General features: G+C 38.8%; 1 protein-coding gene across 4 annotated transcripts in view; it reads right to left on the bottom strand.

Moving 5' to 3' along the window:
• Positions 1-2,662: 2,662 nt before the first annotated feature.
• RFX3 (regulatory factor X3) overlaps positions 2,663-17,822 on the bottom strand; it is a 302,075-nt gene continuing 286,915 nt past the window's right edge. For all 4 annotated transcript variants that reach the window (XM_064579886.1, XM_064579885.1, XM_054509150.2 and 1 more), the window contains 2 exons: positions 13,985-14,027; positions 2,663-9,838 (listed from right to left, as the gene is read on the bottom strand). In XM_064579886.1, coding sequence (XP_064435956.1) covers positions 9,600-9,838; positions 13,985-14,027 — 282 coding nt within the window. In that variant the 3' untranslated portion in view covers positions 2,663-9,599. The remainder of the gene's footprint in view (positions 9,839-13,984; positions 14,028-17,822) is intronic.

The raw sequence follows: 17,822 nt of genomic DNA, 5'->3' as shown, positions 1-17,822 counted from the left end.
TTTTTTTTATGGATCATCCTTGGAGTCACGGCTAAGATAGATCTGCCTTAGCCAAGATCTCAAAGATCTTCTCTACACTTTCTTCTAAAAGTTTTATAGTTCTGGGTGCCTGGGTGGTGCAGTTGGTTGAGCATCCCGCTCTTGATTTCACCTCAGGTCATGGATTCAGGGTCCTGGGATCGAGCCCTGTGGAGGGCATCGCGCTCAGTGAGGAGTCTACTTCTCTCCTTCTCTTTTTCTCTCCCTCTGTCCCCCCCTCCCCCACCTCTCACACACACTCTCTCTCTCTAATAAATAAATCTTTAAAAAATAAAAAGTTTTATAGTTTTAGGTTTTATCTTTCGGTTTATGATCCTTTTGAGTTCTTTTTTGTGTAGGGGGTGATCAAAACTTTTTTTTAAACATACGGGTGCCTTTTTGAAAGATTCTCCATCGAATTGCCTTTATACATTTGTCAAAAACCAGTGGCCCATAAATGTGTGGGTCCATTCCTGTACTCTTTATTCTTTTCCATTCATCTATTTGACAAATCCAGTTGCTCTATCTTGATTCCAATACCACACTATCTTGGGTAGTGTAGCTTTATAAGAACCTTGAATTTAGGTGTTGGTAGCTCTCCAACTTGGTTCTTCTTTCCAAAGCTGTTTTAGCTAACCTAGATTCTTTGCATTCCCATATAAATTATGAAGTCAGCTTGTCATTGTCTATTAGAAGCTTGCTGGAATTCTGATGGATTATGGTGACTCCATAGATTAAATTGGGGAGAATTAATATCTCAGCAATATTGGGTCTTCTTCATGAACACAGCGGGTCTCTCCATGTAAGTCTTTAATTCTCCCATGCAACGTTTTATAGTTTTCAGTGTACAGACCTTTCACATTTTTTTACCAGATTTATCATTAATTATTTCATAATGTTTCTACTTTTTCTTTATTTTTTTGCTTTCAACCTCTTGGAGTGCTTTTCCCAGTATAGAGATCTGTTCTCTTTCAAAAATGCTGTTTGACAATCTTTCCCTTTTAATTGCAATAATAGTGCACTTATTATTTACTTTAATACTAATATTTTTGTGTTCAGACAGCTTGGGCCCAACTTCCCATGTTGCCGGGCACACATGGGATACTTTCCAATCTTAGAGCCAACAACAAACTGATGAAAAATGCGTCTCATCAGCATTGGGAAGCTTCTACGTCTAAGGTCCCTCAGCCTAACTACTCTGACATCCAGCCCCTGTGAGAGCGAGCTGACCCCTCCTCCCGGTCCAGATGTTGCTTCAGAGAGAAGCAGAACAGAATCAGACTGGAGTGCCCTTCTGCTCCCTTCCCCTGATTTCAGATACAGTATCCTAAACAATATGGCAGCCATACCATTGATTATGGTGTTCCACAAAAAACAATCTGTGCTTCGGCCAAATGATGAATGGCAGATTTTACACACATTACTTTTAGACCATAATGGAGGGAAAGTATTTGGTGGATTGAATTGAATCAGTTAATGAAAACCGGTAATATTTCTCAGGCTGAGTTCATGTCTTGAAATGTCCAAGTTCCAAAAGAGAAGGAAATGCTATTAAGGACCTTTGGTGAGAAGAATAGTGTAACCAAAGTGCACTAAGTACAGGATATATTTGAAAGACTTCAGATTTTTAAAAGAAACCAAGTACAAAAATAAGGCTGGAAACTGGGAACTCTGTTTTTTTATACAGAAGTTCCAAATATTTCACAAGTGTTTATGCAACATAAAAATGCTCAGATTGGTTAGATTCATTTTCTTCCTAGCATAGTACTGCCTCTTCTATTGACGTTAATTCTGTCTGCCTTTTCTTTCATTTGTTTATTAACTAACATTGTTTTGGTATATTTCTATGTTACTGGATTAAATGTCCACATAAGTTAGAATGATTTTGGTGTTTCTGTGGGCTAAGATGTCAATATTTTTGCTTCAGAAGTAACTTTGTACTATGACTTGAAAGCACCATGCTGGGGATTCCCAAAAGGATATTTTCTGTCTTGCATTTCTATCTTTTAAAGAAATCAAAATAAACTGGCTATTCCATATTCTAGGAGGAGGCCCCCCCCCTACACACAATCATTTAAAAAAATGTTTGCAAGGTAAAAAAAATGTTTTAAATTTGATTGTGGTGGTGGTTACATGCCTGTGTGTGTTTGTCAAAACTCAGTAATGCATACTGAAAATGATAAATTTTTCTGTATGTAACTATATAATTCGAAGAAGAATTAAATGGGGGCAGGGCATCTCCTTAAGTGTATTAAAATGAATTTTAATAAGCTATTGCAATCTAAGCAAGGAACTTGGGTGCCAAATATCAATGTCAAGTGACATAAAACAAACACATTACAAACATCCAAAAATCTGGACTTACAACGGGAACCGTTGACAGCTTCTGAAATTAAACAGCATTCAATCACTAACTTTCTTTGAGGGTAAGATTTGTACCCTGCTGGGCTTATAATTCTGTTTTCTCTTTTTGTGCTGTTCATGTGTAAATATTGCTAATTTCATTTGACACAAAAACGGAAAACAATTTTGTTTCGAAGCTAGTCAATGACACAGAGACTACCCTCTAGATGAGGCAGGCAGTGCATTCTGAGCTTCCTGGCAACGATTTGAGGGGGGGTAAAAAATCAAGGCATTTCAAATGTATTTGTAACAAGGAAACAAATTTATTGATTTTAAAAGACAAGACACCATTTTGTTTTGAAAAACACAAGAAAGCTAGCCTGAGTTCAAGTCTGAAATATTCAGAAAAATCCTACTAATATCTTTAGTATGTTCCAGTCATTTGTTTAAACAACACACTAAAAGTTAATATATATTTTTATAATTATAAAAGTTCCCCAGTTATTGTACAGTACACAATACAAATCGCCCACAAACTATTATTTAGCTCCTGCCAATTTTGAGAGGACATGATATACTAAAAGATTTAGCATTTCTCACAAAAATCACATCAGGAAATACGTATTTACAAAATCAAATACATTATACAAAAAACCATCACATGTTATTCGGTAAAGATGTTTTTAAATAATTAAAAAGTTTATTCAACTGTAGTCCAAAAACTGGAAAAGAACATTACATTATCTCACACATACAATCTCTACAAAAGTTGCTTACCTCATTTACATAATATATTCAGTCGATTGTAAAATAAATGTTCAAATATCTCCTAGTGTTACTATGTTTCTGTGCTTGTGGGACTGAATAATGTAATCTGCCACTTACTAAGTGAAATTTAAATGATGGCACTTAAAAAAAAATACAGTATTTTAAAAAAACACAATGAAAGTTTTACCTAGAAGGTACGAAAGCCCTGAGTGATAGCGGAATTACTGATTGGTAAGCACTACAATTAACCTAATTAAAAGTTTACCACCCCAGGCACAAATTTCCAAGTTTTCTCAAGGCACTCACTTAAAGTTTCTGTAACCAACGCATTGGTCACCACCATAGGTCCCAATTGATGATGGAGATGAGTAGCGAAAAAAATTTGCTTTGGTACAAAAGATGCTTTTTAAACGAATAAAATTCAATACCTCCTTTATTGGGTCATTTAAAATTGTGGTTAGCAGGTTAAAACAAGACAATCGTTCGTTCAAAACTATTAATTCATTGAAGGAAAAATTTACTCGGTTATTAACAGTCAATGGGAGTTTTAATTTTTTCCTTCCTCCCCCAGAATCAGAATTCTTCTAACAGAGATTTGTTGTCCTCATTATCGAGCTACGTAACAATTCTTACCAAAAGATTTCATTACTCAGGGCTTCCAATCCCAACATCATAATTTATTTTAAAAAGAAAGGAAAGAGGGGGGGGAAATAAAGAATCAAATACCGGAACCAAATAAAAGAAGAGACGAAACACATTTTTTGAAAATAAGACGTATTACCAATTACTTCAAACAAAAGAAAAAAAATCCTAGGCAGTCACTTTGTAAGTGGCTTTTACTATTTAAGTAAAATTGGTAAACTAAACTCAGGTCTACTGGCACATAAAATCACTAGCAGCAATGATCAGAGCATGCAAACTGAGAAGCATTTACAGTAAATCATCATGAAGAATTCAAAAGAAGAGAGTCAAATTAAAACCCTTTGAGTATTGCATGTTAACACATGAGTAATTTGCATGGTTTGACTTCCTACACTGTCTAAAAAGCAATGTTTTTACGGCAAACTTGCACTATGCTATGGATGTCCCTTCATCAGACATCGGAATAGGTTACACTCTTAGGCGGCGCCCGGCGAGGGCTGTGCAAGCGCATCTGCAGACGACACACGTTCCGTCACGCGGGGGACAAAAGGGGGATCAAGGGCACGCAGAGCGTCCCTTGAGCCAACTCTGCAACTGTGTAAGCGGACTGGCATTTGCCCATATCAGAAGCAGTCGTCATGGCATCTCCTGACAGATGAGCTGAAACTCGAGTGCTTTGCTCTCCATTCTATCTACGTCTAATTTTTTTTGACCAAGTGTTATAAAAGTTTTGGAGCATAGGTAAAATTATGCCCTCTATGAAATTCCCAAACAATATTATTTTATGAGCGATCTAACTCCAAATAGCTTACCTGCCCCCAAAGAGTTCAGCTTTTCTTTTTCCACTCGAACTCATTTCTTCCTAAGGCTTCACTTACAATTGTACTTTTTCTAAAGCTAAATAAACAAGATCTTTTGTTTTGTTTTGGGAAAGGTAAAAAAAAAAAAAAAGAAAGAAAGAAAGAAATGTAACCCTTTCTTTATCATACCTTTTAAAGGCAATCTAGGTACTTTCAATGTGCAGAGGTCAGTTAAGACATAGGTCCACAGGCCCATGTATCTGTCCTCCTTTTCTAGAGTCATGATGTGATGCTAGAAAAGTTGATTTTTTTTCTGTAAACAGTACACTTACTTAGATGGCAGTGAATATTTGGGAATAAATATATCAAGCCCTCTTGAAGAAGAAAATTAAGAGTTGTATATAAAATGCAAGTGTTCAGCATGGAAACACTTTCTTTTCCTACCCCCCCCCCCTTTAAAAAAACAGCATAATTAGACATTTGGATATAGAGTATATTTTACCGGTCTAAGTCTAAATAAATGATCTGAAAGGCTTTTGTCCCCCATTGTATATCTTACAATGCTCAAAGGGTTAATACAAGGCATTACATCAAAGGGGTTTTCTAATACTAGAACTAAGCACTGAATTAATGCTTCTATTCCAGTTTTTAAAAAAAATCACCAAACTTGCAGAAATACTAGGATTCCATTCATTGATTTGTTCTAACCATATACATGGAGGTTGATCTGATCTAGTGACAAGCCCAATTTTCATAGCACTGCATGTCCGCCCCTCTCCCCATCGTTCTGGTGTGATTCATCGAAATCAGAAGTTCTGATTTGTCCTGATTTCCATGTTTTGATAGTTGGTGTTTTCTCACCAAGAACGGGGGGCGGGGGGGGGGAGGGAAGATTCTACCAAAGGTCAATTTGTTGTCTATAACCACTGCCTCAAATTGTACAGAAAGGTGACTTGCCAGAGTTTTTTGTTTTTTTGTTTTTTTTTTTACTTTCTACTTGTGTCCACACAGAGAGGACCAACATCACAGTGACACACATTTTTTTTTCTTTTACACTAATGTTTCAAGCACAGCATTTTAGACATTTCAAATATATCATCTGAATAATTTTTTTTTTAATTTGAAAATGCATCACGTTCAGCACTTCTAGGGAAGTGCGTTCACGTAAAAAAGGTTCATGATGACAGCAATGAAATCAGAGTCATTCCTGAATGACTTCGACAGCATATGCCACAAGGACGTGTTCATTTTGACTCATCTACTACAAATCGAAGGCAGTCAATGTTGCACACTACTAATTTCAGGTATGCAGTGTTAAAACCATTTTCTAAAATTTACCTTTGTTTTTAAAGGACACCATCTAAAGAGAGGTGCATGAACCGTGCTATACAGTACAAGAAAAAGCACAAAAAGGAAAGCAGATTTCTGAAAAGGCAGTAAGACTTAAATAGTCAGTCCAAACATGGTTTGGATGAGAATCCTGAAAAAGTGACCAGCCATTTGAGAGCCAAAGAAAAATTTCAAAACTGGGCCCTGTGTTTCCAAGGAGGTGTTTCCCCTATTTCACCCCATTGTTCACTGGCTTTATGAATGCGAATCTTCTGGGTACGATTCTCAAAAGTATGTATGTGAAGATCAAACCATACCCACGACACTCAATCCTATTTTATGGAAGTATCTTTTCTGAAACTTACAAATAGCCAACATGCCTTCCTTACATCTTCCTTGCTGAAAGTGTAGCACTTGGTCTATGTAGATACTTTTCATGACTAGTGGGTTTGGTTACAATGTCAAGAAATATTAAGAAGTCCTTACCATGTATACTTGTCACTTGTCAATAGATCTACTCTGAGAGTATTAGTGTCTATCTTCCTTAGAAAAGTCACAGTTCCAATGAATGAAACAAATGAAAACCAAACATCAAATAAATGCAATAAAGGGGATTGTTCCAATTGCCTCAAATGTACAAATTATGAGGTTTGAATTCTAGCTCACAGTTCAAATTCGAGATTGGTTGAGATGTCTGTGTCTGATTGTAGAGGTGTTCTTGTCTTACTGTAGACTACAGATCACCAGAAATAGCACAGACTAAGGACTATAGATGCTCTCTTTGTCTGTTGGTTTGGAACTGTCTGCCCTCGTCACAGATGAACGCTCCTGTGTTCGTAAAGGACATCAGGAGGTTTCTACTGAGTCAAGCTGAAATGCAGTAATATTTATTAATTTCTAATCTGTCCTGATGGAGAACAAACCATGAACAATTGGAAGAAATGTTGAATCCTGGAGGGTCCCCAATCCCTACCTTCCATCACCCTAAATTTGCCCATTATTATCAGATTCCTCTAATGACACAAATATATCCAACAGTAAACAATGATAATAAATACACTGAAAATCGTTCCATAAACGAGGTGAAACCAGCAAATACATTTGGTCCGATACAGATAGAGTGGGTTCGGGGCTGGTGGACATGGAGAGGAAAGCGAAAAAGCTTTTCAGAAAGGAGAGTCGAAATTAAGAGTGTCTTTGTCATTTTGTGATTTTAATTTTACCTGTAAACGTTCCCTAACGCACAATGAAATAGATATGCGGTCTTCCGAGTGAAGGTGTTTTGTTTGTTTGTTTGTTTGTTTGTTTGCCTTTTTGTGTGCATGATGGTGCAAATTTGTCGCCTTTTGGGGGGAGAAAAAAGGGGAAGGGTCATTTCAATGATATCTGGATGAGGTGATGGGAGAATGCAAGTGAAGACTTCCAAATACATGAGAGGAGTCATATGAAATTTGAATCCATTTAAAAAATAACATCTAGAACCTTTAAAGTTTACTTAAGAAACTTTGTTGATCTTAGTTTTGTGAATGGCCTAAGGCAATTGAGCAATAGCATGCTACCCAATGAGCCATTTGGTATTTTTAACTTTACAGATTGGCTCACCCTCTGCTTTCCAACCCCCCACCCCCACCCCAGTGAAACTGTAAAGATAAACATCTTGAGTTTATCTTGAGTTTAATATAGGCCTCATTAACCATCTGTAAATCATTTTGTGCTTTCCCTTTTGTTTTTTTTTGGCTTTATGTGTTTATGTATTCATTTATTTTTGCTGATCAGCTTTTTAAAAACTACTTAAATGAATCGATGTGCCTGTTTTTTTGTTGCTGTTAATAACTTGAGCGCTTAAAAGAACCTTGGCTTTTCATGTAAATTCATATGGGGATGGGTGTATCCTGTCTAGGACCTCACCTGACTTTGCAGCTGACCCCTGCCCACGGGCACTCGTGTGCGCTGCGGACACACAGACACCAAGACACAGACCCAAAAAAACAAAACAAAACCAAAACATTGAGACTGAAAAGATGCACTTCGGTAAGTACCTGCTTATTTTGTTAACTTTCTTAAATGATAACTAGATAAAAATGGCCTAAAACATATATGATTTTATGTGACAAGTTGGTAATTAAAACTAGTCTGCTATTCCACACCCTTAAGCAATCTGATTTGTAATCAAGTAATGTTCAGCTCTATGAACAAAAAGTCCATCCGTGGTCACTCGGAGAGGGGAATTGGTTTTTTTTTTTTTTGTCTTTTTGTTTTGCTCTGCTTGCCCTAAATTTCCTTTGAGGAACATGTGACCTGTCCTCACTTCGGGAATCTGAACATGACAGGCACACCTTGTCAAATGGATTGAAGAGGAATTCACATGAACAAAATAAGCCTTACTAAACCGTAGCTTCAGTTCTGTTTTAAGGCACCATGTAATAGCCGAGGTACGATGATCCCTGATGTACATTCTTCAATGGCACTGGTCCATCCAGCCACCTATCCAAATCCTACCGAATTGGGGATAAGCAACAGTGTGGTGTGCCAGGTACACTGCCTTCAGGTTCTGTTTAAAATTTAAATCCACATACTTTAGAAACCAGGAAATATTTTTGAAGGAAATCACGATATGCAGGTTGCTACATTCCTTGCATTCTATAAATTTTCTTCTATAATAGCAGCATATTGAACTACTATTAGGAAAAAGACCTGGAATAAAAGAAAGTCATCCAAATGGAATGGTTTCCTGTATGTCCAGCTCAGCATAAGTAGCATGTACACTTAAAAAAAAACAAAACAAAACAAAAAAAAGTCAAGTCATTTTTTTTTTCAGCTTCAGTATCTAACTATAACAGCCCCACTCAACAGCAGAATGCATCTGTGCAGTGGTCCCAAATACAGAATCAGTAGTCTTTAAACAGAGGAATTGGTATGCAAATAACGGTTAAAATTCAATGTTTAACGGAAGCTTGCATTAATATGGTTTAATAATTATGTACACAAATTATGTACATATTAGCATAATCTCTTGCAGTTCTGTCATTTACTCTGAACTGATAAATGCACAGCTCAATTTTTCTCCAGAGAAAAACAGATGACCTTCCCAACCCTCTAGCACTGTAATAAAAATTCTCTGTATTCTCTCTCTGTACCAAAGTGTTATCAAAATCCTGTCTTGTGGTTCTGTCCAATGAAAAGCACCTTTCAAAAGCAAATGTGATGCATCTGCTGCCAAATGGGCATGCCTCCAGTGTAAATCAAAGAAATTCATTTCTTTTGATATTTCACAGAAGTGCATCTAATTAAAAACTTACACATGAAATCATACACCAAGACTAACAATCAACAATAAAATATTTTAAGCTACAAAAATGTAAATTACTTTTTAATTATAAGAAAACAAAAACATTGGCATTAAGTGTGGTAAAAATCCTTCTTGACACCTGAAACTAAAGGAAAAAAAAAAAGGAACTTATTATTTAGAGGCAAATGATTTTCTTTTTTTTACGTTAAAAAAAAGAGAGAGAGAGAGAGAGAAAGAGAGAGAGACCTGGCAAAATACATACACCCATTCCATTTCACAACTCCAAAAAGGTAATGTTCAGCACAGATAGAATTTGACAACAGTCGACCTTCAGGCTTATTCAATTTTCAACTTAAGCCCAATCTATCAACAGGGGTAATGTTAGCTGGGAAAATACGCTTTAATGTTCCTTAGACCGCAGTGTAGGTGTTTCCCGTGGCGCTGCACTGCCGGATAGTCTGAGTGCTCGTGACGATGTGCTCGCTGTGGATGGGATTCAGGAGGCTGGGCTGCACGCCGCTCTCCAGCACCTGCGTCATGCAGCCCACCGGGAACGCCTGGTTCAGCTCCGTCTTCTCTCTTTTGGCTTGCGGTTCCGAAGAGTCATCCAGTTCTTCATCCATTTCGCTTTCCACTTCGCTGCCTTCGTCTGCACAAACGACACCAAGACCGTATTACGGGGCGTCTAAGCGAGTCTTGGCCCCGTGCGTGCCATGGGTATCAGCGCGCTCCTCGCGCGCCCACAGTCCTTTCCAACGCGGCAACAGTGACTGAGTGGTGGCTAGTCTGTGAGGGACACTTCTCAGAGTTCTCTTAAGAAGACCTCTGGGACTCCCTGCAGTTTTTGGATTAAGTAGTTGGCATCATTTGAGTCATCCTAACGTAGTCACTTGGGTAGGCTATGCTGCTTTGGGGATGAGCTGAAACACGCTAAGGGAGGGAGGGAAATTCTCAGGCTCCTTTGAAATCTACACTAGAAATAAATTTCACCTGTGCCCATGTTTATATAGGTGAGGCTTATGTTGATTCACAAAATAACAACATGCTTAAGCAAGGGCTAGTGTATAGAGCTTTCGGTGCCCTTGAATGTTGTAGATGACCATATTAAATAGGCCCTTAAAAATATACTGAGGCAGCACTATCAGATTAAAAATGCACGATGGATTTCCGTTCCTGGCAACACTGACTTTCACTGTTAATAGCCGATATTCACTTCTGGAAATTAAATGTATTAAGTAGTCGTTGTCACCTCCACATTTTAACACATTTTATGTTAACCAAGACGTCATTATAATGGACTCCCATTTCATTTTTTTCCAGCACGTACTGTTAAAATTCAAAAGTACAGTAGAGAGAGAAAATGCTCATACACAACTTTACCACTATGCAAGGTTCTCCTCAAAAGACTGTAGAGAACACCTCCCCATCAGCGATAACTTTTAAACAGTGGGGACTAGATTTCTGCCTTAAAAGTCTAAAGAGTTGGGCGCCTGGGTGGCTCAGTCGTTAAGCGTCTGCCTTCAGCTCAGGTCATGATTCCAGGTCCTGGGATCGAGCCCCGCATCGGGCTCCCTGCTCGGCAGGAAGCCTGCTTCTCCCTCTCCCACTCCCCCTGCTTGTGTTCCCTCTCTCGCTGTCTCTCTGTCAAATAAATAAAATCTTAAAAAATAAAAAAAATTAAAATAAAAAATAAAATTTAACTGGTGCCCTGGGGCACCTGGGTGGCTCAGTCGTTAAGCGTCTGCCTTCGGCTCAGGTCATGATCCCAGGGTCCTGGGATCGAGCCCCGCATCGGGCTCCCTGCTCGGCGGGAAGCCTGCTTCTCCCTCCCCCACTCCCCCTGCTTGTGTTCCCTCTCTCGCTGTGTCTCTCTGTGTCAAATAAATAAATAAAATCTTTAAAAAAAAAAAATCTAAAGAGTTTTTACTTCATCTTCCACATGTTTTACTGTTAAAAAAAAGATCATTGTTTCAAATTTCCGTTTGAATCGAAAATTGTTTAACTGCATCGAATACTTCATCTGTAACTAAAATATATCTATACTTCACTATGAAACTTTTGACTTTATCAACATGCAGTGAATGTTTAACCACTATCTCTTCAGTCCGATTAGTTGGACTCTTTCTAAGGGCTGTCGAATGGAATTGTACCATTTAGAGCACACACCTCCAGAAGTCCCTGCTAACAAATGGGCCCCTTGACTTGTCTTCCCTCATTAATATTATCTTACCACTGGGGCAAAGCTGGTTCCAGAGAAGAGTGATGAGGAGGAACGGGGCCTCCACACACAGTTGCACACGTTGTGCGGCATGTGGTTACCAGCAACACCATCTCCTGAGAAGTGGGACGTGTGACTGAAAAGGCTGACATGAGGTTTCTTGACCAGAAAGGACGTGCCGCATTATTGAGAGGTAAACACAGAAGTGCTCTTAGCTGAGGCTCACCTACTTTATCCTGTTACCTTTTTGCCTCTCTGGAGAATGGACTTTATAATAACAGGGCTTGTCAGAAGAAGCACATCCAGAAGGAATGTGGGCTGATTCAGGGAAAGGGGTGCATTGGGTAGACATTTGCTTCATGAAGATGGTATAATTGAAACACGTTTGTATGACACATTTTGGGTCTGTTTTTGTATTTGCTTATATATAAACAAACAAACAAACGAAAACCTGGAAAAATCCTCACATTAAATTCTTAATGATGGTTCTCTCCTAGGGTTGTGACTATGAAATTTACTTGTCATAGTTTCTAAATCTCTGTATTAATTTGAAATTTTTATATAGAGCTAAAATGACTTTTATTATCAGGAAAAAAAAAAAATGAAAATTCTCATTCTGTGGAAAAAGCCCACCAGAACTCTTGAAGATTTCACATTCAAGCCTCAGGCCCTGACTAGGCCAGTTTGGCCATATCTCAAGAAGCACCAGGTCAGGGGGTGAATGGGACCAGCGAGGCCACCCCAATGTGCGGATAAATCACACTGCTTCACAGTTCCCTCGCTGCCAACATTTCTGTGCCTGAGAAATAGTGTCAAATTAATAAAAGAAATAGCACTGAAAGAAAAAAAAAATCCTTTCAAGCAGGTAGTGAGTGAAGAGAGTGGAGAGACTACGTGTCGTGGGTAGAAATGGCAATGGGATAACGGGCTGAACAAACCTAAGTGCCCCAAGGCCACTTCTCTCTGGGTCCACTTGTGGGTGATGGGGTTCCTATGGATAGGCTACAAAGCAATCCACAAAAAAGCAAGCCCTCTCTCCACATCTAAGGGCAAATTAATGCCATTTCATAGATATTTTATGCCCTCATAAAGACTCAAAGATATTTTCTAGAAACATCCTCAAGGTTATAGAAATTTGGTACACAGAAACTAAAATGAGGTGCTACTGGAGTTGACTCAAGACTTGGTTTTGGTCCAGCACTTCACAGAGAAGCCTGGCGGCCATTCCATGGCCAAGGAGAACACACTTGCGCACTTTGCACACGGGATGGAATCCTCAAGTGTGACCCCTCAGGCTTTGGTCGGTGCATCGGCAAGGTTGCCTTATGCTGGCTATGGCTTTCAACACTCACCTTCCTTGCTCTGAAATTACAAACTAGTATCACTAATTCACCTTCCTGACTGTCACTGGGTTAATCGCAGAGACTATGTATTTGCAGCAGGAATGGCTTTGGGCTGTTATTTTCTACCCGCCCTGCTTGGCTATGATGCCTATTACTAAAACAGGAATTCATGCATGCCCCACTGGTCACAGAGGCTGACAGGAGCTTAACCTGGGAGTGAGACTGATTCCTTAGGACTTCCGCCAGCACGTTCACGTTTTCCACCACCGAGGAGGCATGGAGGCTGGCCACAAGTACCCCGGGGCTGGAGGCTCGAGAACCCTGCTCCCCAAGCCCTTCCTCCGGCCTGTTTTCCCACTAGCTCTGGCTTTGTCCTGGAAGGGCTTATTGTGCAGTTTTCCTCCATCTGGGCATTCTGTCCTTGACTCCAGAACTCAGTTCCTTAAAACCTCAGGATATCTTTACTTTTTTGTTTCTGTTTCTGGTGGTTTTTCTTTTTTGTTGTTTTTTGGGTCTTTTTTTTTAAGAAAGGCCTATATTTTCTGCAGTGTTTGCTTATTAAACATTTTACTTTTTTTTTTAACTGAGCTGGTACGTTTATTAGGATGGTTTTTCTTTGCATGTGCTCTATCCCAACCTCATTTCCCCAAAGCCCTGTTCCTTTTCCTGTGTGGTTTTGTAGATCCTAAGTTCCTTCAGGAATACACATCTGAATGGCATCTTAGCTGAGTGGTAATGCTGGCTTTAAAAATCTGAGAAGTCTGCAGCTGATCCTTTTCATCTGTCCCACTGCTGATCTTGCTTTTTACGGTAAACTTCCTTGCTATCTCTGAGCTATTTTTCCAGTGAAAAGTATGAATTGGTGAGAAGGGGAAGGCTGAGAAATCTTTCCTCCTGCCGAGTGGGCCTTCAATAAAATTTTATCACTTTTCTCCAGGACTCTGGCGACAGTCAGAAATAATTTCTTGTTACCTGTAATGAACTGCAAGCGAAAGTTGTGCAGAGTTTGCAATTGCATTTAAATTCAATTCTTGCATTTAATATCCCTCACATAAAGAAGGCACAGAAATGGAGAAATAAACAATGAGGATTCCAAGAGACGTAACTGTCCTATTCCTGTAGGGTTATGTGGCCATTTCCGCAGAATAACAATACCGTAGGCACACACCACATTTTCCCCTACGGGAATTTCTCAAAGAAGTCCTTAAAAATGTACATTATTTTCACTTCTTACCTTTATCCAGATTTCCAGGAGAAACAGCATTTAAATCACCAAACTGTAAAACAATAGTCATTTGGGCAACAGTTACTACCAGGTAGAATAAAATAATATTCTATCAGTCTGTGGTAAAAACACAAGGAAGACTTTTTTAAAACTGTATACCAGTGCCCATTTTGATCTCTAACTACCCGGGTCACCTAATTTTCCAATCAGACTTGTCAAATTTGAACAGTTTAAATTGTATCACAATTTAGCTGTCTTGGCCTCTTTGCAAAGGATAACAATTTTCTCTGCTTTCCGCGCTCCATTTTACTTTTTATTATTATTTCAACTTAGCAGTGAAGAAATGGGGGCCTGGCTGGCCTCGAGAAGTTGGATGTGGTGGGATAAATTTGGAAATTTGGTGAAGCAGGACATGTCAGCTCCACCACTCATGGGCAGTCTGAAAGTCCCTGCCTGGGGCCGGGTGGGGACTTGACAGAAATTTGGTCCAGCCGCTTGGCTGAACTCTCTCTTTAAAGCTTTCACTAGGAGACATGAAAAACATAGTGGGAACCCCAAAGTTCAGAGTATTTATGTTTTAAAAATCTTTGAGACTTCTCGGCTTGCAATTTTATGTTCTTATTTACTAAAATACCAGGGTCCCATTTTAAAAAAGAAAGGCATCTGCTTGTTACTAATGCAACAGAGAGCTTAAAACAATATGGAACAATTAATAACCTTCAGCTTAGATTCTGTTTTCTATCTTGGTTCAAAGCTTAATGATATTTTTACCAGGAGGAAATGGATTTTGAGAGTCTCAGAGTGAACAAAGATGGATACTCTCAAAAAAAAAAAAAAAAAAAAGGAATAGCAGAGGTAACCAAGTTGATCAGAAAAAGGTAAAGAGAAACCTCAAAGCATCCACTTTTTAAACGAACATTACTTTTTGAAAAGCTGAAGATTCAGAATAAGTCATTATAGAAATTCAGAGTTCTCAAGAGGCTTAGAAAGGGTGAGACAGAAATTCTACTTACATTCAGAAGTTTGCTTATAAAGAGTTCCATGATAGGAGTATTTTTTTCATCTACAAGGTATGTCTATAAAGTAATAAAACTGATCTTATTTTGCAAACATACACACACATTTTTTTTTTTTTTAACCTACACATGTATTGTTCTTCCTAGTAGCTACCTTGGGAGCTTAGACATTTATTCCAAGGTCCAAGGTTCTGGAATTCCTCTTTACCAATCAATTTCAAGAGTTAGTTTATGTATCATTCAAGAAAGCCCATTTTGTTTTTTTATATCCAATTGTGCCTGCAAATAACACTCCAAATTGTACTGATTGCCCTTGATCCTAAGATGATTTCTGACTACTCATCAAAATCAAATTCACCTCTGCCACAATTCAGGATATTCAAAATACTATGTCATTTTACTCTATTATTTCTCAGCAGTTCAGAAGAGGTTTAAAAAGAGGCATGCCACAATATTTTAAGCTACAGCAGCGTGACTGGAACAAATGTGTAGCCTTCCCCAGGTGACTGCTTTTGAGGGGACAAGGGCCTCCTGGGTCCATAATTTCCAGAACGGTTTTTGGAAAAATTGTCCCATTACCTTATAGTTACATCCCACTGGGCAACAAATATAAAATCATAAATACTGATCTGTTGTTTTGTAGTTGTTCCTGATCACATGGGTCAGAACCTTGTGTTAATCCAAATAAAAATCACAGTTTGAATTATGTAAAATTTCTTGAATTAAAGAATACAAGCAACAAAAAAAAAATCAATGGGACCCTTTATCTATTTTTGGTATTATTTAAATATTTTAGAACTATAAACAGAGAATGCCCAAAGCTGAAGGATCCTTTATAAGTTATTTCTAATTGATGTAACACAATAAGATTTATGTTTCTTTTAAATGAATACTTAATAACACTTAAGATCCAATTCTAGAAACAAGGTGGCAGTGATGAGTCTTCAACATTCCTATATACCTAGAAAAAGTGAACATTCCATTTGTTTTTGAAAAATCTCAAGAAGTTCTTTGAGACTAAATTCTTATTGCCATTAGTAATCAATAATGTCACACAAAGGAGCTAAAACCAAACCCTGGACCTACTTGGAAATTTTCTCCAAAAGAAACTGATTTGGGCTGCTATTTAACTGCAAATGTGGCAACTTCCTTAATACAAAGGTTTTCCTTTGAACGTTTCTGCTTAATCTGAACGAATACATTTGATTATTCGGGATGCTAAAAATAAAAAACCCCCACAATGATCAACATATGAGTGACTGCTATTATCGTGAGTAAATAAACATTTGCATACTCAACGCTTTGTGCTCATGGCTCGCACTATGCTGGACACGGTATGAGTAATCTCAGAGACACTCTCAATATCTCTAAGTGTCTCTGGGATCAATAACAAAGCTGCACATGTACAGCAAATAAAGAGAGTAGATTTAAAATAAAAATCTTGTGAATAAGGTAAGATTCTGATATCCTACATAGCAGAAGGTGAAGGCTTTTATGTGCATTTCACACGGGAGGAAAGAATACACATGTGATTAAGGAAAAACCACTTTACTCCCATAGGTAGGCTAAGATTAGGAGAGTCTGTTCATTCCCTCATTATTCAACCAACATTTATTGGGAGGTTACTATATGCCAGCCATTGTGCCAGTCAGTTCTAGTCAATTTGGAAATACTCCCTGTTTCTGGAGGTGAGTAGCAGAAGTTGCCTATATTATGAAGGACAGGTAGTTTAGCAAAAAATGAGGCTAGCTTTGAGAAGGTTTTGGAAGCATGGGCATATGAGAAAGGGAAGTCAACTGCGGGGGTTTTGGAGGGGGCAGCAAGAGGGAAGGACACGAATGGTGGCAGAGAAGACTGCAAGCAGGCATAAGGAAGACTGTGTCATGGACAGGGGACAGATGACAAGCGCTGAGATTAGGTCAGCACAAAACGGACAAAAGAGGCGGAAGAGATCAACCATCTGGATTAACAAAATGGAGGCTCAGGAGAAAGTACAGAAATAACCGTGAAGTTTTAGCTCCAGCAACTGGGGAAACTGACTAACTTCACTTGCCCCCCCGGGGGCCTGGAGGGACAACTGTTTGTTGAGGGGACATCTGAGAGCTTATAAAGTACTTTCACGGTTCCACGTGTGCGAGGCTTTCTTTCAAATATTACGACCTCGAGTATCACTTCCTCAGAATGGCTTTTCCTGACAGCCCTATCTGAGCATCTACTTCCCTGTCAGGCTTACTCATTTCCCTCAAAGCATTTGCCACCACATCCAACACTTAACTTTGTTTCCTCTTCTAACATCTGATTTCCCAAGCCTAATGCCGGGGCCGTGGGGGTCAGAGGCCTTGTCTGTCCTCCTCATAAACGTATCCCAGAATCTACTACAGCACCTGGCAGGCGGTAAAGGCTGACTGCATAGCAGATGAGTGAATTTGCTTCCTCATTTCAGCCTCAGAAAAACTTAAGAATTTGGCAAGGTGGAAAGCTGATATTTAATCTTAAGGCTATTAAAAACAATGAATTGATTTGTCTAACATTTGTAGGAAATGTGGTGGTGGGAGATTTGAGACCAGATATTCTTACCCTCACCTTAGAAATTTAAGGTGGGGGAGGGAAAGAGAGGGGGTGGGAAGGGAGAGAGACAGACAGACAGAAAGGGAGAGACAGAGAGGATGTATGTTCCACACACGGAGGAAAGAATATAAATTAAGGGATTTAAAATGTGCTCTGGGGTTAGAAAGCATACAGCCTCTTGATGTAGGTGGGAATCAATATTCTCTTTTTTTTTTTTAAAGATTTATTTATTTATTTATTTATTTGAGAGAGAGAGAGAATGA

The sequence above is a fragment of the Mirounga angustirostris genome, unplaced genomic scaffold (assembly GCF_029215605.1).
Source record: "Mirounga angustirostris isolate CCGP_5_RB_7025 unplaced genomic scaffold, mMirAng1.0.hap1 SCAF_15, whole genome shotgun sequence".
Classification (NCBI taxonomy): Eukaryota; Metazoa; Chordata; class Mammalia; order Carnivora; family Phocidae; genus Mirounga; species Mirounga angustirostris.
Note: the sequence above shows the minus strand (reverse complement) of the source record. Positions and strands in the feature narration are given on the sequence as shown.